The following is a 24,962-nucleotide window of genomic DNA, read 5'->3' on the forward strand; positions in this document are numbered from 1 at the left end:
ACCAGGCTGGGAAGACTGAATGTGCAATAGGAAAAACGCTTGGCGTAAAGAAATCAACTGTGGGAGTAATTATTAGAAATTGTAAGACATCCAAGACCACAGATAATCTCCCTTGATCTGGGGCTCCATGCAAGATCTCACCCCATGGCGTCAAAATGATAACAACAACGGTGAGCAAAAATCCCAGAACCACACGGGAGGACCTAGTGAATGACCTACAGAGAGCTGGGACCACAGTAACAAAGGCTACTATCAGCAACAAAATGCGCCGCCAGGGACTCAAATCCTGCACTGCCAGACGTGTCCCCCTGCTGAAGAAAGTACACGTCCAGGCCCGTCTGTGGTTCGCTAGAGAGCATTTGGATGATCCAGAAGAGGACTGGGAGAATGTGTTGTAGTCAGATGAAACCAAAATAGAACTTTTTGGTAGAAACACAGGTTCTCGTGTTTGGAGGAGAAAGAATACTGAATTGCATCCGAAGAACACCATGCCCACTGTGAAGCATGAGGGGTGGAAACATCATGCTTTGGGGCTGTTTTTCTGCAAACGGACCAGGGCGATAAAGGAAAGAATGAATGGGGCCATGTATCAAGAGATTTGAGTGAAAATCTCATTCCAACAGCAAGGGCATTGAAGATGAGACGTGGCTGGGTCTTTCAGCATGACAATGATCCAAAATACACAGCCAGGGCAACAAAGGACTGGCTTCGTAAGAAGCATTTCAAGGTCCTGGAGTGGCCTAGCCAGTCTCCAGATCTCAACCCCATAGAAAATCTGTGGAGGGAGTTGAAAGTCCGTGTTGCCCAACGACAGCCCCAAAACATCACTGCTCTATAGGAGATCTGCATGGAGGAATAGGCCAAAATACCAGCAACAGTGTGTGAAAAGCTTGTGAAGAATTACAGAAAACGTTTGGCCTCCGTTATTGCCAACAAAGGGTACATTACAAAGTATTGAGATGAACTTTTGGTATTGACCAAATACTTGTTTTCCACCATGATTTGCAAATAAATTCTTTAAAAATGAAACAATGTGATTTTCTGTTTTTTTTTTTTTTCACATTCTTTCTCTCATGGTTGAGGTTTACCCATATTGACAATTACAGGCCTCTGTAATATTTTCAAGTGGGAGAACTTGCACAATTAGTGGTTGACTAAATACTTATTTGCCCCACTGTAGATTCAAGTCAAGATTTTGCCGATTTAGGAGTATTTTAGATATGAAGGTACTTAGGTTCGCTAGGAAGGCTTACTACAACAGAGCCTTTCTGAGAAGTCTACCGCTTTAAAATGGCGGCTGTTTACTAACGCCGCCGAGTGTCATTTCGCATGTAGTTCTACATGCATGTGATATCTAGGCGTAGATTGTAGGCTGTCGGCTACAGTCAGGAAATATTGGAGCCACCTAGCCTAGCATCGCGTTTGCTACAGCGTCACAACAAACACTCTTCTCTCTCTTTTCTAGCTTCATTCAACCAATAATAACGCACACTGTCTCGTTGCCAAAACGGTGACAAGATCCGAACAGAGAAAAAAAATGTAAAGCACGAAAAACGTACAAATTTTGAACTTACGGCGTACAAATTTAAAAATCAGTGCTCACTTGTACAAATTACGCCGAAAACGTACAACTTGACAGGTATGAACATGTCTTAAGTAGCAACCTTGTCCATGGCCTAACTGTGTTTAACATTATTCAAGAAAATAGTCAACTATTTACTATCCTAATTACAGCCTGATACGCTTCGCTATGTTGTTATTTGATTAGGACGAAAGAGGAAACAGCAGAAGGGAAGGTGTTGGGACACCACCCAGTTATTAAAAGAGTTGGTAGCCGCAGCAGTTCGGACACGGAAGTAATACATTCTCATACTTTCTTGATATAGGCTTTCATGAGCAACACACATCTCCTGTGTCTTCCTTTCTGCACATTTAACAAACAGAAGGGTTGCACGCAGGAATCAAGTTTTGATGGTGCTGCCACCTACACATTGGGAATACATACTACATCGGCAAATTGGGGTTTTCATGCATCTTTGCGCTTCCGTGTGGCCTTAATGCGTTACACTAACCCTCGCAGGGACAGTGGTCACAAAGTCTGTATTGCTCTAGTAAGTAAAAGAGGGAAATAAATATTTTAAACACCTATTAAATCGAACGGTTGCTTCCAGTTGAAATGGTTTGGACTTATTACCTTCAATTGCAGCAAAAGAGTTAAGCTATGTGAAGTCACAAATATAAAATAAATTCAAGTAAGCGTGGCCCGTGTTTATGTCTTCCTTCTTCTTTTTATTTATTAACATTTGTTTTCAATTTTATTTTAATAAGAAGTATTACTATTTCTATTACTCATGGCATTTTAATTTTATTTTATTTGTTACCATTTAAATAATTGTTTTTTTTCCCCCAAAACCGGACCATTCAATTATTTAAAATTATATATGTACAGTATATAGTTATATACTTTATTGCCCATCAGAAAATACATGGGTGCAATACTAATACTACAATTGCATGTTAAATTGGGGCCATAAAACATTGTCCACAGGCCACGACCGGTCCCCTGGGCCGCACGTTCGAGACCCCTGTCCCAAATGAATATAATAAAACCATTTTTAAAAATCATAATTTGTGCATGAAAACATAAGACCCAACATGAACCCTGTAAATAACAAAAGATGCCGACCGAACACTGATTGGCCCTCATATACATTTTGTACTGATACCAATATGACTTCACTAGACTCAACAAACCTTTAAATTTTTTTAATCATATGTTCAATGGATAACATTCTTTACAGCTGTTGCTGGGACTTTGTTTATTAAAAAAAAAGATTAAAAAGTCGCAACAGAGAAGATTTACTTTTATTACCACAAAGTAAAGCAAGTCTGTTCTTAAAGCTGCTTTACACTACTATTGCAGCAGTAAAACTAAACCTTTAATCTATCAATTATCTGCTAAAACAAGCATTCTATTTGCAACGCTGTCTGTGATGTTTATTAACACAAAAATGTTAGAAGTTGTTCAGTTCACATGCTGGCTTCACTCCAATGCCTTTAAACCGTATGAACACACTGCACAAAGAGCTCTTCTTTGGAAATCATGATTATAATTTTGTCGCGGCGCGGCGAAGCCCCGGTGGTGCAATCACGGCGACGCCGCAGCTGCAGTAAACGCGCTCATTGCTGCACCGTACGCTGTCATTACCTCCCCCAGGGTGAAGTCAAATGGCCGTGTGATTTATTTTGAGAGGCTACTTCATGTTCTTCCGAGACAAAGTGCAGGGCTGAGACATTTAGGGTGCTTTCACACTAAACCAAGAGGACAAGGGTCCGGTTGGAGAGCTACTTCGCAGCAACACTTGCAAACGATTTGTTGAAAAGATTCAGCATTCACACTACGCCAACCGAACTTTCCGAGTAGCAGCATAGCAAGTCACCGCTTGGCCGGCGGCAGGGTCACTCCCTCCTGACTTAATGCCGAGCAAACTGGAGTATATAAAAAATGCATAGGAGGTAATTAAACCACGAAAGGGAACCGTATGGTACCCCAAGTCACACAGGCACAAGATCCCTCTCACTTTTGTGAATTTTTGGACTGTCAAATTGTCACCACTCCTATGAGAGCCAGACTCACGAAACGGCTGCCCCGAGCTCCACCTGTCTATGCCACTGTCACACAGTACGTTCAGCAACAGCATGCAAAACACAACCGCCACATTACAGTCCCTGACAAAAGTCTTGTCGTTTATCCATTTTGTCGAAACAGTTGCCAATAACCTGACTTTTAATTATTGAATTGGTTTCAGAAATGGCTCATATGAAAGTTATGACCCTCCCAAATGATGATTTGACCATGGAGGCCATTTCTAGACAGAATTCGACAGACTGTTCTGGTTGACACAGGGAATTCAGGTGACTAGGTCTCGTGGAGCTCTGCTGCAGTGGAAAAAGATCAAGATCCTCCAGGACTGGCCAGCCCAGTCACCAGATATGAACATCATTGAGCATGTCTGGGGTGGGATGAAAGAGGAAGCATGGAAGACGAAACCCAAGAATGTTGATAAACTCTGGGAGGCATGCAAGACTGCTTTCTTTGATGTTCCTGATGACTTCATCAATAAATTGTATGAATCCTTGCCGAACCGCATGGATGCTGTCCTTCAAGCCCATGGAAGTCATACAAAATATTAAATTTGGATCTTACAGCACCACTGCTTAATTCGCTTATGTTGTGTAACCATTTTCACACTACTTTCTGTAAGCGACAAAACTTTTGTCTTGCCAAAATTTGACCTTTATGTCTTCATTAAATGATAAATCTTTTTTCAGTAAAACAAATGTATTTTTGTACATTGAACATCATTTGGGAGGGTCTTAGCTTTCATATGAAGCATTTCGGAAACCAATTGAATAATTAAAAGTCAGGTTATTAGCAATTGTTTCTACAAAATGGATAAGCGACAAGACTTTTGTCAGGGACTGTAGAACCTTGAATCTTTGTATCAAATGCAACTGCTGAGCGCAGCACAACAACATTTGGCCATGGCTTATCAGCTGTCATCTTGCTGTTGTTGATTCTGAATAGCGTGCGCGATGTATTCCCGCTTCCAAGGATGCCCTGCGTGTACCATTACAACCTGGAGCATCACAGCTCCATGCTGTGACTACGCACATAAAGTCGCAAAAGCAGACCCTGCACCGGTTGCATTCACAAGCGAAGCAGGGTGTGCTTAAAGCGGACAGAGACCCACGATTTTTGAGCAGACCAGAGTTCGTTTGTTTGGTCCGAACTAGAGTTCGGATGCGCGTTTATATTTACAAAACGAAGCGGGCCATCTGAGAAAAAGAACTCTGGTCCGTTTAAAACGGACCAAACAGTGCTAGAGTGAAAGCGCCCTTAAACTAAGGAGGCAGGCAGTAAATGATCATGTTTCAGTACCATTGACGGCATTAGCCATCCAATCAATTTGAACAACGACACTGAATGCCTGCCAAAAATAGGTCGATTTACACTCGCAGGTTTTTGAAGGGCTCTGTGGTTTTAAGCTCAAGATGGAAAATTGTTTTAGATTGGTCTCGGTGATTAGCCGTGACACATTTAATTGACCATATATGCTGCAGATGCAGACATTTTAGGCAGATTTTGAACAGTCACTCAAAGTGTCCAATGTTGCTTGTTTTTGAGCAATTCATGACATTCCATGACATTCATTCATTCATTCATTTTCCATGCCGCTTATTCCTCACGAGGGTCGCGGAGGTGCTGGAGCCTATCCCAGCTAACTTCGGGCAGTAGGCAGGGGACACCCTGAATTGGTCGCCAGCCAATCGCAGTCCATGACATTCCAATTGTAGAAATACATTTTTTGAAAGCCCGCTAGCTGAATGCTAATATACAACGGAAAAACACCTTTCACGTGCTAACAGAAATTAGCCTTGTTTTTAGGGGTGTGACAAAATATCAAAATGGTGATATATCGTGATACTTTGTATCCCCAAAGGTAATCTATATGCTTCTGCCAGGAATCGAGATATCGTTTTAAAAAGGTGTCAATGTCTAAAAAAATAAATAAAAAGGAATCAACAAGTTGCTACCAAAATCTTCCATCATAATAGCATCTCAGTTAACTCTAAGGCTGCATTGATGGTGCTCGATGCCCAATCTATATAGACTAGAAATGTTCATTCGAAACCAGATCATTCACAGTCATTCTGTCCGATTTTCAGGGCATTTACAGGTCACTTGCTGTTCATTTTATGGCATATACAGGTCATTTCCTGTTGAGTTTGAGTCACTGCCTATTTATCTGGGTGATTCCCAGGTCACTTCCTGTTATGTAACTCAAAATAAACAGGAAGTGACCCATAAAATACCCCAAATTCACAGGAACTAACGGAAAATCAACAGATAAATGACCTTAAATTGCCCAAAATTACCTCATTGCCTGGCATTGGCTGCCACTGACGGCCATAGATATTGAATCAATTTGAACTGGGAAGGTGGCAGCGAATGAGAATGTTCGTTCATTCGCTGCCATCCCTCCCACTTCAAACAGATTGAACGTCTACTAGTGATAAACTCATTCCAATTCACAACAGAAGCTTGTTTTTCTGTTTATTAGTCGTTTGTAGAATATCATAGAATGATTTTCTGACCACTGTATCGATAATCGTTGTACGTCAGATCATCGTTATCGTGAGCTTTGTATCGCAAATCGTATCGTATCGTGAGGTACCAAGAGGTTCCCACTCCTACTTGTTTTGCAACAGATATTCATGAACAAACACCTAAGGAACATTCATGTAGGGCTGCAGCTATCGATTATTTTAGTAGTCGATTAATCGATGAACAATAATTAAACATTAATCGTTGCAGCACTACATTCATGTACAAGAAATATAACACACCTATGGATATTTTCATACATTACTTGCATTGCTGAATTGATCAATCCATTTTATTTTTCCATATTCTTTTTTTCCGTTTATTTATTATCGACTTTGTATATTTCTAGTTTTGGGTTGATTATTTCAAGTATTGCGCATGACAAGTGTTATTTGATAGGGGAATAGTATTCAGTGCTGCTATTTTTATGTTAATATTAACTATATTCATATATGTGGGAAAAAAGTTGACCAGTCTCTAAGTTTCTTATGTTTTCATTGCAGATTCTTTAAACCTACTAAGTTAAAAAATATGAAAAGAATCGAGACAGGACAAAACAGGGGAAGAAAATTGGCCGAGGCCTAGGTTCCGCTCCAATTTTAAGCATATAATCCATCATCCTGTATGTGCCATGCATGACAGTTCTAGACTACCCCTTTGCACATTTAGTCTTCATGGAGGTTTTCCTTGATAAATGTAACACGGGTCAGTCATGGATTGTCAATTAGGGACCGGAACGGTAGCTGAAACGCATCGCTGCGTCCCTACTGACCTCCACATTATTTACAGTGCCCTTCCTTTTCATGAGGTCGATTGTGCTCCACAAATACCTGTTACCCACTCTCCCGACCCTAAACTCAATCGTCCTCTTTCCATCACTAACAATTACCTCTAGAAGGGTCACCTTAACAAGCACGCGCACACGTTACATAACAGTGTGCCGAATGAAAAGCTAAACAGCCGCGTCGTCCCCACTTGTCAGCTAAGTGATTAGCTGCTAAATTATTCATCGACTGACAACAACGTCCGCTCGTCTAACATGCAGGAGCTCTGGAAGGGAATCAACCACGTGTGAAAGAATTAATATATGAATAAAAAGGGAGACGGGGAAAGCCTGGTGTGGTGCGCACTGCGTTGCTATTGAGTTCATTAACAGCTGTGGCATTATTCGCTCACCAAGGCTGCTGTGCTCTTTAAAGAGCTGCAAAGTCAAGCTATTGATTCGAACGCAGCAGATGCTGATTATTTTCCGTAGCGGTGGAAGGCTACACATTCACGCATCTATCAATTTTATATGGTGCTATTACTCATTAATGTCGCGGTTGCGCTGGAGTCCATCCCAGTGATTTTGGCGAGAGAAGCAGGGTGCACATTAGGACGATCGCCAGTCAACATTCACACCGACGGGTCAATCGCAGGGCAAACATCCATTTCATTTCTATAGTAGTTGTCATACAACTGGGTCACAGGGCCGCAAATCTAAACTATGTTATTAGATAATAAGCTTGAGAACGATAAACCGATACAACCGGATATCCGCTTTTACAGGTGAGAGATACGACTGTATCGATAGTAAAGTCACCATTCGACAGTAATTAGCCATAAAATATTCAAAGAGCCGATAATCGAGATAAGATCGCGGGCAAAAAAATCGGCTACTAGTGCCTAGTGCAGAGGTCGGGAACCTTTCTGGCTGAGAGAGCCATAAAGACCACATTTTTTAAAAATGTAATCCCGTGAGAGCCATACAATATGTTTAAAACTAAAAATACGAGTAATGTGTGCATTTTATGTAATTTCAACATTTTTAAAGTACAATACGTCTCTGAATTCTTTTTAATAACATTGTTATGCTGTTGCTAATCAATGATGACTATTTCTTACCATTAATGCGACTTCTGGTGCTGCATGGTGTTGCTGATGGCTTTGTAGTCTGGTTGATACTTGATGAGGTTAAGCGTGATGCAGGCATTGAGAAACTTAGGATACGTCTCTTTTCATGTTCACGAAGAAGCGACATGAATCCTCTGTTTTTTTTCAAGCATACACGGAGTACCATCAGTGCACACAGAAACAGGTTTGTCCATTGGTAGATTTTTTTCTTTAGCGAACTCAATGAAGGACTTGAATAAATCCTCGCCTCTTGTTGTTCCTTGCATAGCCAAAACTGCCAGACTTTCCTCATGTAGTGTGTCACCGGCAACATACCTTGCGATCACGCTGAACTGTGATAAATTGCTTACATCCGTTGACTCATCCAAAGCGAGTGAAAAAATGGAGCCGAATTTATCTCCTTCACTTGTGTTGCCTCAATTTGATTTGACATCATGACGGTACGATCGTGAACAGTTCTTGCTGACAGGGGCATGTCTTTTATCCGTTTAATAATCTTGTCTTTATCTGAAAAGTCGTCAAAAAGTTCATTGGCAAAGTCAAGCATGAATACTTTGGCGTACTCCCCATCTGTGAATGGCTTCCCATTTCTCACAATTACTAAAGCGCCAGCAAAGCTAGCCGAATTCCAGTCACCTTGTTTGGTCCAAACATGGAGTTGCTACTGACTAGCTTGCACTCTTGTAAGAAGCTTTTGACATGCTTTCTTCCTGTTGTCCCCCGCCGGATATTTCGATGCAAATGTAGCATGGCGGGTGTCGAAGTGCCGCTTTATATTTGACCTTTTCATAGATGCAATTTTATATATTAGACACACCGCAGAACCTGCTCTCTCCACAAAGGCAAATTCCTCTGTCCATTCCTGCTGAAAAGTACAATACTCCTCGTCTTTTTTTCTTTTTGCCATCTTCTCAAAAGGGTTTCTAAAATTAGCGGGGCAAACGAAACTAAAACCGTGGGGAAATTACTACGCACATGCGCACATCGGCCTCTCTTTTTGACAGCAAAATACGGCGGCCCCACTCGATCAGTGTCTGCCTTATCTGCGTTGCCAATGTGATTGATAGACAGATAAATAGATAGATATACGCAACGACATGTATGTTTACCACTTCCCCACTAAAATAACTGTGAACCGGCTTTCTAGTCGCCGGGGATCGTCGCCGTTTTGCGCAACGCGCAATGGAGTATAACTAGGCTAGTTTTTTTTTTTTTTTTTTTAATAATTAAAGATTTGTCTGCGAGCCAGATGCGGCCGTCAAAAGAGCGAGAGCCAAAGGTGTCCGACCCCTGGCCTAGTATAATGCATTGCTCAATGTGATAATGAATTAGCTTTTGCTTCACATGCTGCGCTTGTGTCATACACCACACAGCACACTTAGAGTGGGACCGCACGCATGGTATAATATGGACAAGCACCACTCACAGTCGTGGTTGTCTCAACTTCCGATCATGCATTTCGGCAGAACCGCTAGTAGTCGCCGTCATTACCCGATCGTCACGGGTGTGTCATAACAACGCGAGAGCTAACAAAACCACTAACGCACGCTCCGTAGAGTTTTCTTCACAGCACAAAACAAAACTAGTAGTGGCAACGAAGCAACATGCTAAAACAATGGACAGTTTGAGCACCGAAGCCAGGTACGGACGGCATATTGTTTCCACGAAACGCAGTCTACTTAAACATGAACATGTGGATCAGTTGATCTTCCTCAAGAAAAATCTGCCCTTCAAAAAAGATATGGACAGTGATGAGGAATAAAAAATGTGGAAGCACAGGCAGGTTAAAGTAATGATTATTGACCTGTCTGTCTAAAATGCCATGTTTTTATTCCCCCAATTATACAAGTGGTAAAGCATAATTTATTATTTATTTATAATGATAACACAAGCAGGTTTAATTCTTTTTTTCTAGAGCTGCTGCATAGAATTAATATTTTTTGTTTGTAAGATGTTTAGATTGAAAGTTTGCACTTAAATTACTTACCTTGTGTTCAAAACACCAGGAAATACAGTAATTGAATTACTGCACTTTATTGTTGTCTGTCACTGGAGTTTTATTTTATTATCAATTCCATCCAACAAAATGACGCAAATTTAGTAAGCCTTATTTTTTTTTTCTTAAAAAAATAAAACATACATTGGTATGATATTAAGTTGTTTAATTTTGCTATTAGAAATGTGGTCTTTATTATGTCTAAAATACTATATGAACACACACAAATGTTTACTATCGTATCGTTTTCACTCTGTATTGAACCGTATCATTCTTAAACTATCAAATCGTATCGAATCACTCGCCCTTAATAATGTATCGTTTTTTTTTTAATCGAATTGTAACATGCGTATCTAGATACATATCGAATCGGCTTCATGCCAGAGATTCCCAACCCTACTATATAATTGTTTCCCAAAGTACAAGCTTTATCTTATTTTGAATAATTACAAAATTATAGAGTCTGATTTCATGGAAGACTAATCCGCTAATATTCTAAATTAAGAGTTTAAAAGAAAAGATTAGGACATTATTTAGCTAAACAAAGACTCCAAACAAAGCCCTAGTCGTGTGATCCAATCCAGGTTTTTCAGACCTAAAAGTGTTGTAACTCTTAAAACCAGTCTCGAGATGACATTTTGAAGGTCTTGGTCTTGTCTCAGGGCAGACTTTGGACATGACATTTCCTACTACTCACCAAGTCATAGGTCGTGACCACTTTCTTGAGGACCTCTGGCAGCAGACCTTGGGGCTCCATGACAGGATAGTGGTCAGCCAGGTTGAAGAGCAAAAGAGGCCCACTGTCTGGTGCGCTAAGTCGAGGGGAGAGGGCCAGAATGCACTGCTTGAGATTGGCCACGGCAGAAAGGCCACACAGCTCTTTAAAGGACACAATGGCATTCTGCAAGAGGAGAATACAAATCAGGAAATGACTACTCCAGCGTCTTGTTTTGTAATGTCTGGCTTTTAGGCCAGACAGTCTGGAAGATGCTGCAATTAGGTTGCACTTAAATGACCTCCTGTCATTCTAAACCACTTAACCACTAAAGACCTACAGGTAGTGATAAAGCTTTTTTAAAATTGATATGTGCTGACTCGGACAAGACATAACTGATTCAGTTGAGAATTTTGATAAACTAAGGGAAATGACAAACCCGTTAAATAAGTGACTGACCTGCATATTTTCTCTGAGGTCTGTGGCCTCTCTCAGCGGTAACATGGCTGTCTTGAAAACATCGTCCAGGGCCTTGACAAGCAACACCCTCATGCTGGCATACTCCCTGCTCCTCTTGCCCTTGCGCACAGACAGGCCTCGCTTGTGGGGCTTTCCGCCGCCTCTCCGGTTCGTGATGGCTACATGAACAAAAAGCAGGGTGTGCGGCAGGACCTCGCCAGTGAGCGACTGCAGCGGGACGTGGCGGAAACCCGGCTGCAGGCATTCGAAGGGGATGGTGTACTGGCCGATGAACTCATCGCCAATATAGTCATCGTCCAGCACCACGAAGCGCACCATGGCAAGCTCAGGAAGGTTGATCTGGAACTCAAAGCTTTCGTCAAACAGCGGGTTGTCCCCATTCTGATTGACCGTCTTAGTCCTTTGCTCAGCACAGTCGGCGGGAATGCCATGGATTTCCACGTAAACGTAAGGGTCGACCACGTCTCCCTTGGCACCCGAGCCTTTGGGCTTCGGGAAATTTTGTCCGCTGATTATTTTAATATGTAAGAGTTGGGGAGATACACCAGGCACTGAATCTTTTGTGTTGGCACTGAAATAAGACACCTGCTCTCGCATGATGGCAGGTCGCAGGACGTAACCGCAATTCCCGTTCTGACGGAACCAGCCAATGTTCAAATCCATCATAAGACCGGGAGTCTGGTAGTTCATTGCCACGATCTGGCAACCGCATTTCCAGAAGTCTTGCGGGTTCATGTTGCTGGAGTCAATCCGCATAGGACTGGGGTAAACACGTGCCAGAAACTTCTTGTTGTAGTTAACAAATTCGCCAGGAAAGTCGCTTGCGCAGCGGCTAGCAAAAACTTCGTTAAAGGAGCAGAGCTCCCAATGCTTTTGGCTCTGGAATGACGTCGGAAAGTCCTTGAACTCCACGGACTTGCACAAGGTAACAAGGTCTGAAAGGTCCTTTGACAGCTGGAAGTTTTTGGGCGTGACCATCTGTTGTTCGGGTGAGTCAATGCTCATTCTCTGTGACATCTCCGCCCCCTCGTCCTCGTCTGTCACCTCACCTTCAGATCCAGTGCAGTTAGTGCCGAGTTTCTTGCCCTTAAGCAGGATCATTCCCTTCAGATCTGAGGGGGACGGGAGGTAGCAATCGTCAGGTTTAGGGGGATCCAGGCTGAGCTTGTCTCCTAGAATCTTTTTGAGGTGCTGAAACATTACCTTCTGCTGCTTCAATGAGCAGTGGTTTTCCAAACACAGGATCAGCGGAAAGTCTGATGCCACAAAAGCGTACTTGTTGACCACATCGATGACGCTCCGAAAGACGATCTGAGAGGTCATGGTGTGACCAGTGTAAATCACGGGCTCGTTCTCAGGTCCGTCCCAAACGTCCAGCTCCACGCTGCGACAGCCCATCTTGAGAGCACGGATATACCCCGTCACGTCAGATGGGCCCCTGAACTGATCTTCTATTAGGTACGTGTTGTGAGAAGAGTTGATGTAGTAGTGGGACAACGGCTGGGTCATGTCCTGGCACACAGTTTTGTGCTCGGGGTCAAATATGTGGCACTCTGCAGACAGAAGATAGTTGGTGAAGCCATCCAGAGAGAGCCAGCCTCTGAGCCGACCCTCCTTGGACGGTTCATACTTCTGGATGACTTCCACACTGGTGTCCTCGCTGACTTGCGCCATGCCCTGCTCAGCTTCCAGGAATATCATCAAGTCCTTTGTGTCCAGAAATTCCTTGTTGCTAGAGAACTGGACAAAGAGAAAATAAATTTCTGGCCTGGTACATAGATCATGAAAGACCTCGATGAACTCGTCTTTCGTCACCAGAGAGCCAACCTTGTCCTTAACTTTGTGAAGCTCTTTGAACTTCAGCTCGATTTTTACGTTTTTAAGTCCCGGGTTCAACTTTTTGACCAGCTGCACAGCAGCGCATATTGTTATCTGTTGACTGTTGTTACTGTCCGCTTGGCTGAAAAGTTCCCCGAGCCAGGAAGAACGCATATTATTCTGACTGCTCTCGATCATGTTCAGTGTATGTTTCCCGTAGGAGATCAGGTACCTCAGGCCCGTAATCCAGGTGTTAGCTACGTCTGCAGTGTTGGCCACCAAGTCCAAGGACTCGTAGTTCTCGCCAAAGATAATCGAGAAAGCGCAGTCCTCAGAGATCTGATCGTAGGTTCCGTTAGTTCGAAAAGTGTCCGTGTTCTTCCCCGTGCGAACCTCCTTGATGGACTTGACGTCGATTTTAGCCTTGTCCGACTCCTTCTTGGTGGGCTCCCACCGCAGGGACTGCATGTCGGCGTCCAGCAGGAAGTAGCGGTGGTAGATCCGCGAGTTGGAGCGCACCTTCTTCAGCTCAGACCCGTCCACCATGGCAGTGATGCAGTCGCTGGCACTGTTCATCTTCTTCTCGGTGGGCATACTGCTGAACGACACAGTCTTCTTCCTCTCCTTCCGTTGTCTCGAGGAATCCTGTAAATTATAAAAATAACACAAATATTAAGGGAAAATGTACCTTTTTAATGTCTTGTAAATAAATATTAGGATCTGTAAAGTGCTTCCCAGCCATAAAATATAATTTAACTTGCAGTGTTATCACAAGGATTGCTACTGACACATTAAGTCAACTAGGAACTGTTTTAAATCTGGAAGAAATGGAAAAAACATGTCTACTTTCACACTTATCCAAAACTGCCGCCAGCCTGGTCGCTGCCTGAACTGTGAACATATTTTGCACTTCTGACTTCAGCAGATAACTACAAGTTCCTGTCACGATACATTACCGAGATGTTCCCTTCCGGAGAGAAAAGTTGCCCGCACAAATCGACTCAAAATCTTCAGGCAGCGTTGACATTTTCAGTGAAGCCAGTTCCCCCCCCCCTCCCCCTTTTTGATTCCCCTCTCATTGCCACACCAGCAGCAGGTTCAGTATGAGGGCAAGCTTTTATGTTGTGGACTTTGCAGAGTTCAGGGAAAAACAAACTGTTTTAGTCATGTAAGGAACTAATGGTAGCCATTAAACAAATGACTTTGAATATTTGCCATGTCAAAACATAACTTCGCTATACTGCCAAACTATTAAAACACCATAAAACAATATATAGTGTTTCATGGAATTTCATAATCATTTACAACAGGGGTCCCCAAACTTTTTCCTGTGAGGGCCACATAACTTTTTCCTTCTCTGATGAGGGGCCGAGTCAGTTTGTAACAGAAAAATTGTGACAATTGCAGGAGTGCCTAAATGTAAACATTTATTGTTTTTCAGAAAGCCGCAATCAAATAACCCTTTCTGAATTCGTCATGGAACAAAAGTAGATAAAATAAAAATAATAATGATATGATATGATATGATATGATATGATATGATATGATATGATATGATATGATATGATATGATATATGATATGATATAAAATATATGGGCTGTCAAAATTATCGTGTTAAAGGGTGGTAATTAATTTTTTTAATTAATCACGTTAAAATATTTGACGCATTTAACGCACATGCCCCGCTCAAACAGATTAAAATGACAGCACAGGTTCATGTCCATTTGTTCTTGTGTTTTTTGGTGTTTTGTCACCCGCTGCTGGCGCTTGGGTGCGACTGATTTTATAGGTTTCAGCACCATGAGCATTGTATAATTATTGACATCAACAATGGCGAGCTACTAGTTTATTTTTTGTTTGAAAATTTTACAAATTTTATTAAAATGAAACATTAAGAGAAGTTTTAATATAAAATTTCTATAACTTGTACTAACATTTATCTTTTAAGAACTACAAGTCTTTCTATCCATGGATCGCTTTAACAGAATGTTAATAATGTTAATGGCATCTTGTTGATTTATTGTTATAATAAACAAATACAGTACTTATGTACAGTATGTTGAATGTACATATCCGTCTTGTGTCTTATCTTTCAAATCCAACAATTATTTACAGAAAAATATGGCATATTTTATACATGGTTTGAATTGCGATTAATTATGATTAATTAATTTTTAAGCTGTGATTAACTCGATTAAAAAATGTAATCGTTTGACAGCCCAAAATATAATAATAATAACACTATTAATTAAACAGATAATAACTAAATAACCCTCTCTGGGTTCTTCACAGAAAAAAGCCTGGAAATAAATAACACTATTGAAAAAATAAATAAATGTTCAGGGGGCCAGACCAAATGTGGAGGCAGGCCGTATCCAGCCCGCGGGCCGTAGTTTGGGGACCGCTGATTTACAACAATATAAAACAATCCACTTCCGTCACGTTCTCTTTAAAAGAAAATTTATGTTCAGGAAGTTAAATTTGACACTTCATATGCATTAGAAAAACCTAAAGTCATAATGTGATCAAACACAAACAGGCACACTAACAACTTACTCATCATATCATAAGTCACATTCCGCTGGGTGGGTATATTAATTCAACAGTTAAATGCATGAGCGCACAGAATCCTTTTGAGTGGGCCAAAGAATGTTAACGCCAAGTTAAAACATCAGCGCGCTAATGGCTTATGTCTACTTCCTGTAGATTAACCTCCATTTCCTTAGGTCAGACATGTTTTTTTTCTGTCCTGTCTTGACCGCTCTACTCCATCCGTGCATTGATCGTCTTGATCCTCAAACGCATTTTATTTTTTTTAAGGCCGGAGGCCATTTGAGCAATCCAGGAAACAGGAGGGTGAGGCGAGAAACACTTGTGTAACTCAGTAACACTCCAGCTGATGCAAGAATAAGCAATGTGCACACACACGGTGACACACATCAGCAATGGTTGCGAGAACATCCCTGACGTGCCGGCAGTTCCAGCACCTGGCGTACGACCCGCGCGAAGAAATGACAACGAGGCTCTCTCACAAGAGTAAGGGGGCTTGGAAATACATTTTAAAAACACACAGCTGGTTGTACTGAACAAACAAAACACCTGTGTCTTCTCAGAGGGAGGACGTGACGGTCACATGAGATGAGACAAGAGTCAGCAGTGTAACTGGCTTATGAATGCTCAATGTGGACGTCTATCAGCAAAATCAGCGTGACTGCATTCATGAATGGAAAAGGAAAGAAAAAAAGGAAACGAGACGAGAGCTACTAGGGAGGCCGTTTGATTTACTGTCGATGATTGAAAAGGGTGGAAATTATTAAATCATTGGCTGGCATTTACAGTGATAGACATCCAATCCATTTGGAATGGTAGGGGAATGAGTTGTCAGCCCTGAGAAATTTGAATTTGAGAGTCAGGCGATCAGTAAAATTTGCTTACATTGAAATTGTCCACATATTATTGTGACAGCAATTAATCCACTAATTGGCTCTGAATCGATGTTCAAGCTTATCGACAACTGTTTCCTTTAATCATTTGGATACATTGTTGACTTAAATCGTCCAACAATGTCTTTTTTGAGGTTCTTGATTTTTCTCTTAAAAAAAAAAAAAAAAAAGCTTAAAAATATTTTTATTTTGTTATCTTAATATATTTTAAGTGTTACTGTTTTAAAATATATTTCAAATGATATAAGTAAACATTAATCTCATTTACTTTTTAATGTTGTATTTATTTATTTTTAATTAAAGGGAAAAACAAAATCCCTATCTCAATAAATTAGTATATTTCATCCGACCAATACGAAAAAGTGTTTTTTTAATCCAAAAAAAGTCAACCTTCAATTAATTAAATCAGCTATGCACTCAATACTTGGTCGGGAATCCTTTTGCAGAAATGACTGCTTCAATGTGCTTTGGCATGGAGGCAATCAGCCTGTGGCACTGCTGAGGTGTTATGGAGGCCCAGGATGCTTCGACAGAGGCCTTAAGCTCATCCAGTGTTGGGTCTGGTGTCTCTCAACTTACTCTTCACAATATTCCACAGATTCTCTATGGGGTTCAGGTCAGGAGAGTTGGCAGGCCAATTGAGCACAGTAATGCCATGGCCAGTAAACCATTAACTAGGGGTTTTGGCATTGTGAGCATGTGCCAGGTCGTGCTGAAAAATGAACTCTTCATCTCCATAAAGCTTTTCAGCAGACGGAAGCATGAAGTGCTCCAAAAACTCCTGATCGCTAGCTACATTGACCCTGCCCTTGATAAAACACAGTAGACCAACACCAGCAGCTGACATGGCACGCCAGACAATCACTGACTGTGGGTATCTGACGATGGACTTCAGGCATTTTCCATTTCCTTCTGCCAGTCTTCCTCCAAACTCTGGCGCCTTGATTTCCGAATGACATGCAAAATTTGCTTTTATCTGAAAAAAGTACTTTGGACCACTGAGCAACAGTCCAGTGCTGCTTCTCTGTAGCCCAGGTCAGGCGCTTCTGCCGCTGTTTCAGGTTCAAAAGTGGCTTGACCTGGGGAATGTGGCACCTGTAGCCCATTTCCAGCACACGCCTGTGCACGGTGGCTCTGGATGTTTCTACTCCAGACTCAGTCCACTGTTTCTGCAGGTCCCCCAAGGTCTGGAATCGGCCCTTCTCCACAATCTTCCTCAGGGTGCGGTTACCTCTTCTGGTTGTGCAGCGTTTCCTGCCACACTTTTTCCTTCCCACTGAGGTGTCTTGATACAGCACTCTGGGAACAGCCTATTCGCTCAGAAATTTCTTTCTGTGTTTTAGCTTCTTGCTTGAGTGTGTCAAAGATGGCCTTCTGGACAGCAGTCAGGTCGGCAGTCTTGCCCATGATTGCGGTTTTGAGTAATGACCCAGGTCGAGAGTTTTTAAAAGCCTCAGGAATCTTTCGCAGGGGTTTTGAGTTAATTTGTTGATTCAGATGATTAGGTTAGTAGTTTCTTTAGAGTACCTTTTCATTATATGCTAATTTTTTTAGATAGGGATTTTTGGTTTTTCTTGACTTTTTTGCCAAAATCATCAATATTAAAACAATAAAAGGCTTGAACTACTTCAGTTGTGTGTCATGAATCTAAAATATATGAAAGTCTAATGTTTATGAGTACATTACAGAAAATAATTAAATTAATCACAATATGCAAATTTTTTTAGAAGGACTAGTATATGGTTATAATGTTGTGATTGATACATTTCCAAGGTATTGGATCGTGACTCGGAATCGGCAGATCTTCAAGATCAAGTGACTCTGACTCACATGCAAAAATAACAGAATGTTATCGGGACATCCCTAAAATATATTTTCAAAAACTCGAATTTCAATACGTCTTAAAGATCTGTTCAGCGTCTGTGTCAACTCTAATGAAAAGAAACTAAAAATGCAAAGGCAGCCATCAACCCGATTGACACCTGCTAATTTGCAAGTGTTTCACGCTAACAGCCAGATGGACCAGTTCTATGTTTTTAAACTGCAAACGGCAAACACGCCAGCGGGCTAGCAAACACTTTTTGTTGTTTGCTGAGCAGTTGTGTAGTGTACAAATAACGTTTAGCTGTCACACCCCTGTTGTTGTTGCACAATTGATACTAGAGTACGCGGTTTGGGTTGTGCTCACCACATCCTTCATGAGTAAGTAACAAAAATCGACATTTAACACTCAGGCTTTGCTTCCTTTTTTTCTTTTTTTAATCTAAACTTGTTGGCTGCCATCGACGGCGATAGACGTCCCGTCCATTAAGACTGGGGAGGGGCTGGCAGTCAAAAATACTGAGTGATTAACTGACTAAACATTATCTTTGGTGCAGCCCTATTTGATATTACCGCTGTGGCATCGCCACATCATTGACAATTCAAATTTTGTTGACCACTCATGAAAACTAATTTCCTAACCCTCCGAACCAGTTTCGTTTTGCGTTTGGTGTGCTGTAAAATCAAAATGCAGTCATTCATTTGCTCCATCGGAGCGCACCGAGCCGTTAAACGCCCTTTTTAAAAACTACGATTATGAAATGAAATTGCTCCCTGATGCAAAAGTAATTCAAGGTTGTAATCTACCAGAAAAAAATACAGACATTTCAAGAGTCAAAAATGAAAATCTAATTCAATCCAGTCAATGACAAAATGTCACTTTCAAGGTACATTTTACTGTACTGTACACCGTATTACTAGTATAGCAGAACAGTTAAAATTGGAACTCCTAAATCCAAAATTGTCATTTTCATTTACAGTTAAATGAACACAGTTAAAACAAATACAGAGAGCAAGTTGGACAGAAACAGCGGTTAAAGCTATGAGTCTAACTGTTGATACAATTAACATTCAGATCACTGAGATGTTGATTTTAAATACCTGAAGGCTAAATCGACTTCACGAGCAAACAGTAGAAGATGAGGGAAATTCAGGCTTGACTGGTTTGTTATATTCTTAAGAAAAACAAACGGTTAGTGTTTAGTTTGGTGTGGACACTTGTAATTATCACAGTCAATATTGTGACACTTACACTTTCAAAGAAAGACAAAAGGACGTAGGAGTGGGAACCTCTTGGTACCTCATGATACGATACAATTTGCGATACAAAGCTCACGATAACGACGATCTGACGATATGGCGATACAACGATTACCGATACATTGGTCAGGAAATCATTCTAGGAACAACTACAAACAACTATTAAACAGAAAAAAAAGCTTCTGCTGTGAATTGGAATGAGTTCATCACTAGTAGACGTTCAATCCGTTTGAAGTGGGAGGATGGCAGCACTTCAAGATACTAGAGTACGCGGTTTGGGTTGGGTTGGGTGAATTGGAATGAGTTCATCACTAGTAGACGTTCAATCCGTTTGAAGTGGGAGGATGGCAGCACTTCAAACGGATTGAACGTCTTTTAGTGATGAACTCATTCCAATTCACAGTGTCAGTGGAAGCAAATGCCAGGCAATGAGGTCATTTTGGGCCATTTAAGGTCATTTACTTGTCGATTTTCAGTTACTTCCTGTTGATTTAGGGGTATTTTATGGGTCACTTCCTGTTTATTTGGAGTTACAGAACAGGAAGTGACCTGGGATTCACCCAAATGAACAGGCAGTGACTCAAACTCAACAGGAAATGACCTGTAAATGAACAGCAAAGGGACCTGTGAATGCCCCGAAAACCCTACAGAATGACTGAGAATGCTCTGGTTTCAAGTGAACGAACGTTCCCAGTCTGAAAGGATTGGGCGTGGAGCACCGTCAATGGCAGCCTTAGAGTTAACTGAGACACTATTATAGTGGAAGATTTTGGTAGCAACCTGTTGGTTCCTTTTTTTGTTTTTTGTTTTTTTTAAACATTGACACCTTTTTAAAACGATATCTCGATTCTTGGCAGAAGCACATCGATTACCTTTTGGGATACAAAGTATCACGATTTATCACCATTTCGATATTTTGTCACACCCCTAAAGGGAAGAGACTAGAGTGGCTCCAAAGTAGCAAAAAACTTCATTCAGAGGAAATAAATACGTATGCTAATGTTACAATTATGTCATTTTCTAATGTATTTGAATGGCAAGAAGTTGAAATTCCATCTGCTTTTTGCCTTAATGGTGAACTAATTGGCTGCCATTACCACTGTCAATTAGTGTTTTTAATTTAAATGTTGTTGTTTTTTCCCCCCAACTACCACAACACATACTCTGAATACTATTATATAATACACGTGGCTGGCAGGGATTAATAATTTATAGGAAAAAAAAAAAAAACATTAATAACTACCGTTATTTTCGGACTATGAGACGCCCACCACAAAGCGGAAAGAAAAGGTAGCGTTTTTTTTTTTGTGTGTGTTTTTTTCCCCAGAGGGACAAGTTTCACTTTAAATAAGCAGAAATATGTACAATATTATTCAAAAAGTGATTAATTATCAAATAAATCAATGACTATTGTTATAAACGATTATTCATTCAGCTTGAAATTGTCAAAATCCTCAGAATGCTAACATCTCAACATGAACTATCCTCCGATTTAAAAAAAACCGAATGAAAACATCAGTTATTTGAGTTTTAATAATAATTTGTCAAGTTTTCTGATGTTCCAACCCAAAACAGTAATTTAATCAATTTCTGCAATATTGATTTCAAATACCGTCTTAGTTTTCAACCCTTTCATGCATGAATTGATTATTTTTAACCCTTAAAAGACACTCATTTAACTCATTGGCTGCCATAGACGGCAATAGATGTCCAATTTATTTTGACTGGGAGGGGCAAATGAACATTCTTTTATTCTTTTTATTCTTTACTTGGGGTGTAATCATTTTTAAATTACAATAAAAATTGCTAATTTAAGTTAGGTCTTTTTGAATGACCGAAAATGCCCTATAAAGGCTTAAAGGTCTTTATCACATTCATATAGAAAAGAGCAACTTTTTGAATAGTTGTCCACTTTAGTGACCAGTTCCTTAAAGGGTTGCTAAAAGGATGGAAATTGAATGTATAATGGTCTATCCAATTAATCAAGAAAAGAATCAACAAGTAATAAATTATTGAAATAATCAGTAGACGTGGCCTTTGATGAATTCATGATAGGGATGTCTCGATCCAATAATGTGATCGGAAATCAGGCCGATCGCACCATTTTTCAGAGGATCGAAATCGGGTGAAAAAGATGAGGTTAAAAAATAAATATATGTTTTCTGCTACATACTCCTACAGTGCCACAGTCTCTCACCCTCCCTCTTGCTAAGTAGTGCGGCCAAACTGTCCAGCTTGCATTTCGTACTTAAAGTCAATGATGATTGACAGGTTTGTAGCTTTGATCTTGCCAGAGAAGCTTGGGAGCGCTCCGGTCAAATGCGTAAATGTGTCAATCATCGTTAAACTTGCATAAGTGTGCTTTGGCAACTCCTTGTACAAGTGAGAGGCTGTTCTCAGCAGTGTGAGCATCAAAGTGTGAGTGGATCTGAGTGGACTCACTCAATGAAGTATTTAATAAAGAAAAGCATTTTTCTACATTATTCTTGTTTAAAAATAATTCACATTATGAAGGCGGTTCGGTGGGACCGTAACATGTTTGGAACTTTTGTTACAATTTAAAAGAAAAAAATGTTTTCAGTATTGGATCGGGACTCCGTTTTGGCACATTCTCAAAATCAGGTGACTCGGACGCAAAAAATATGCGATCAGGACATCGCTAGTTCTACAACTTCAGTATTAAGGGCGATAGATGCCATTTGAACTGGGAGTATTACATGTCAAAATGGATCGGCAGTCAATGGTAGCCAATATCAACATACAGCATGCGTGAAATTTGAGTGTGTTATTGATTTGAGTGTTGTCTTAACGTGGCATTTGAGTGCGAAGTGACTCATGCGATGTTTATCCATCTGTGTTGGCAAAGCAAAAGGCCTCAACAGCACGCGGTGATTCGAAAAATGACTCACCGCGCATATCAATTATCTCCCGTCCCGAATCGTACGGGCTCTCGATGGTGTCGTGTGATTACGGGGCTCTTCTGTTTTGTTTTTGTTTCCGGGTCACTGAGCTTCGCTGCTCTGAATGCGCACCGTGAGGATGCGACGTGTGGAAACTTCTGGACCGGAATGAGAGAGGCCACAAAGCAGTAGATTTGTGGTAGTTTTATCAAAATCACATTTTGATAAAAAAGCAGTGAAGAGGCTCTCTTATTCATTCTGGAAGTATGTAGCTCGGGGGAGGTAAATGCCACAGAGATAAACTGCACTTCACCAGTCTGGGAAGTTCTCAGGCTGCAATATTCTTTTTCGGCGTGATATTCATAGCAATGAATCGCAACGAAATAGTGTAAAATGAAGGAAATTCGAAATATGACACGCATTGTTGTCATTAGAGAGAGAATATGAGGGGAAATTAAAGATCAAGCACTCTATGGCTCAATATCTTGCCTCAAGTTCAAGTCCATTCCACACAGTTAATCAATTTTTACACTGTGTCCTTACTGTGAATTAGTGTTTTGATGTGACTACCCTTCTAACAACCAAATTTGGCAGGACACATGAAAAAAAAAAAAAAACTGAAACTGACTTGTGTCGGAAAATGCAATCTAGCATGGACGAATAAAGAACGGACTAACTTCCTTGAATTAATTCTAGTGTTGTGGTCAAGACCAAACTATCCGAGACCAACTTTCCTGAAACCAAAACTCACCATGACAAGACCGAACCTTTAGCAAATCGAGAATGATACACGATCAAGACCATAAAAAGTACAAAAAAAAAAAAAAAAAACCCTATTTGTTTTTTTTTTTTTTTTTTTTTTACCAAGTGTTTTTACCATTAAATCAAATGAAGTAGGGGTATGACGATACATCGATCTGGATCGATACAGCGATTGCTTAGGCAACGATAGAGTAAAATCTGATCAATTTCTTTTAGATATGCTGTTTTGTTCAAAATAATGTTTTTTGTTCAAATGTTTTTCGGAAACAACTACTGTAATTTCCTGAATATAAGGCGCACCCATGTATAAGGCGCACCCCAAATTTACTTGTAAAATCTAGGGAAAATTATTGTACCCATTTATAACGCGCACCCTAATTTTAGCACCAGTAAATAGAAGAATACAAGAAAACAGAGCTCGTGTACAGATACAGAAATGTCATTTTACTGACTGGTGAAACACAGCACAAGCATAGCATATTGGTAGTTCAAAACATTACCATAAACTGACAATATTTACGGTAATAATATGATTTGACAACTTCTCCAATTTACCAGAATCTAGGAGAAAACAAAACAGATGTGACTTTTGTTTTAAAGGCTGCTGTATAACTTGCTCATTTCATCATGATGAATAAATGTTTCTTCCAAGGATTGATACGGTAAAATGAAAGTGAGAACGTAAGTTGGAAATCCGAGAGAGGTCATCGCTGTCGACACTGTGACATATTGGTATTCTATGTTATGTTGTTCTATGTTGTGGCACTGGTGGATCCATGCTGCTGCATTGTCATATCTATGTTGTGATTGTCTATGAGTCAGAGGGCCGCTGAGGCTAGACAAAAGAGCGCCGCGTTATAGCCGGCTTGTCGGCATTTAAGTTTATTGAAAGCAAGAAATAAAACGTTGAACGCGGCACTCGAAGTATTCTAGTTTTTTTCAAGACAAGATAAAACAGACACGACAGTAACAATAGGAACTATTGTTATTTGGGTTTGAGTTTCCCGAGGGACAGATATAGGAAGTCTGTGTTGTTACGTTTCTTATGGTCCGAGTTGCGGAGCTGCAATAAACGTTGACTCAAATGAGTTCAAGAAACTACTGTGCTTTATGAAGAGTGAAAAAAGCAGAATTTGACACAGACGAAATCATTCGGCCGATCAGAGTGAAGTATTACCGAAACAAAATGGTGACGTCAGGTCACGTAACGTTCGACAATGGATCGCCGCATACGTTTCTTCAACACAACGTGGCCGTGTCAATAAAAAAAAAAAATCGGTTTATATATAGGCCTATATATATATAATATATATATATTTCTGTCTCCATCCATGTACCCGTTTATAATGCGCCCCATGATTTTACAAGTTGATTTTGGGGGAAAAAAGTGTGCGTTATATTCGAGAAATTACGGTAGTCAACATCTTTGTATTTTTAATTTCTTTAGATGAAATATAACTGCCAAACGTATACATTTTGTATTTAATTAATCGTGGGCCCTTTAATAGAATAAAACTATGGCAGATTTGTATCATCGGCAAATATCGCATCATTGTCTCAAGAATTAATTATTTTTTGGGCCGTTTTTAAATTGGCAATTTACACCCAAAACCACAGGTTGATGACACAATTGCTCGGACCAAATTTTAGCAAATTTGGATTCAAACTTGCGCTGACAAATCAAATGTTGGGTTTAGTTTTCC

General features: G+C 40.5%; 1 protein-coding gene across 1 annotated transcript in view; it reads right to left on the reverse strand.

Annotated features, from left to right (window-relative positions):
* The window catches only part of LOC130914716 (inactive phospholipase C-like protein 2), a 60,547-nt gene that overhangs the window by 32,274 nt on the left and 3,311 nt on the right, over nt 1-24,962 (reverse strand). Inside the window, exons 2-3 of the mRNA XM_057834154.1 lie at nt 11,233-13,716; nt 10,756-10,959 (exon numbers count right to left, since the gene is read on the reverse strand). Coding sequence (XP_057690137.1) covers nt 10,756-10,959; nt 11,233-13,716 — 2,688 coding nt within the window. The remainder of the gene's footprint in view (nt 1-10,755; nt 10,960-11,232; nt 13,717-24,962) is intronic.

Source organism: Corythoichthys intestinalis, chromosome 4 (assembly GCF_030265065.1).
Source record: "Corythoichthys intestinalis isolate RoL2023-P3 chromosome 4, ASM3026506v1, whole genome shotgun sequence".
Classification (NCBI taxonomy): domain Eukaryota; kingdom Metazoa; phylum Chordata; class Actinopteri; order Syngnathiformes; family Syngnathidae; genus Corythoichthys; species Corythoichthys intestinalis.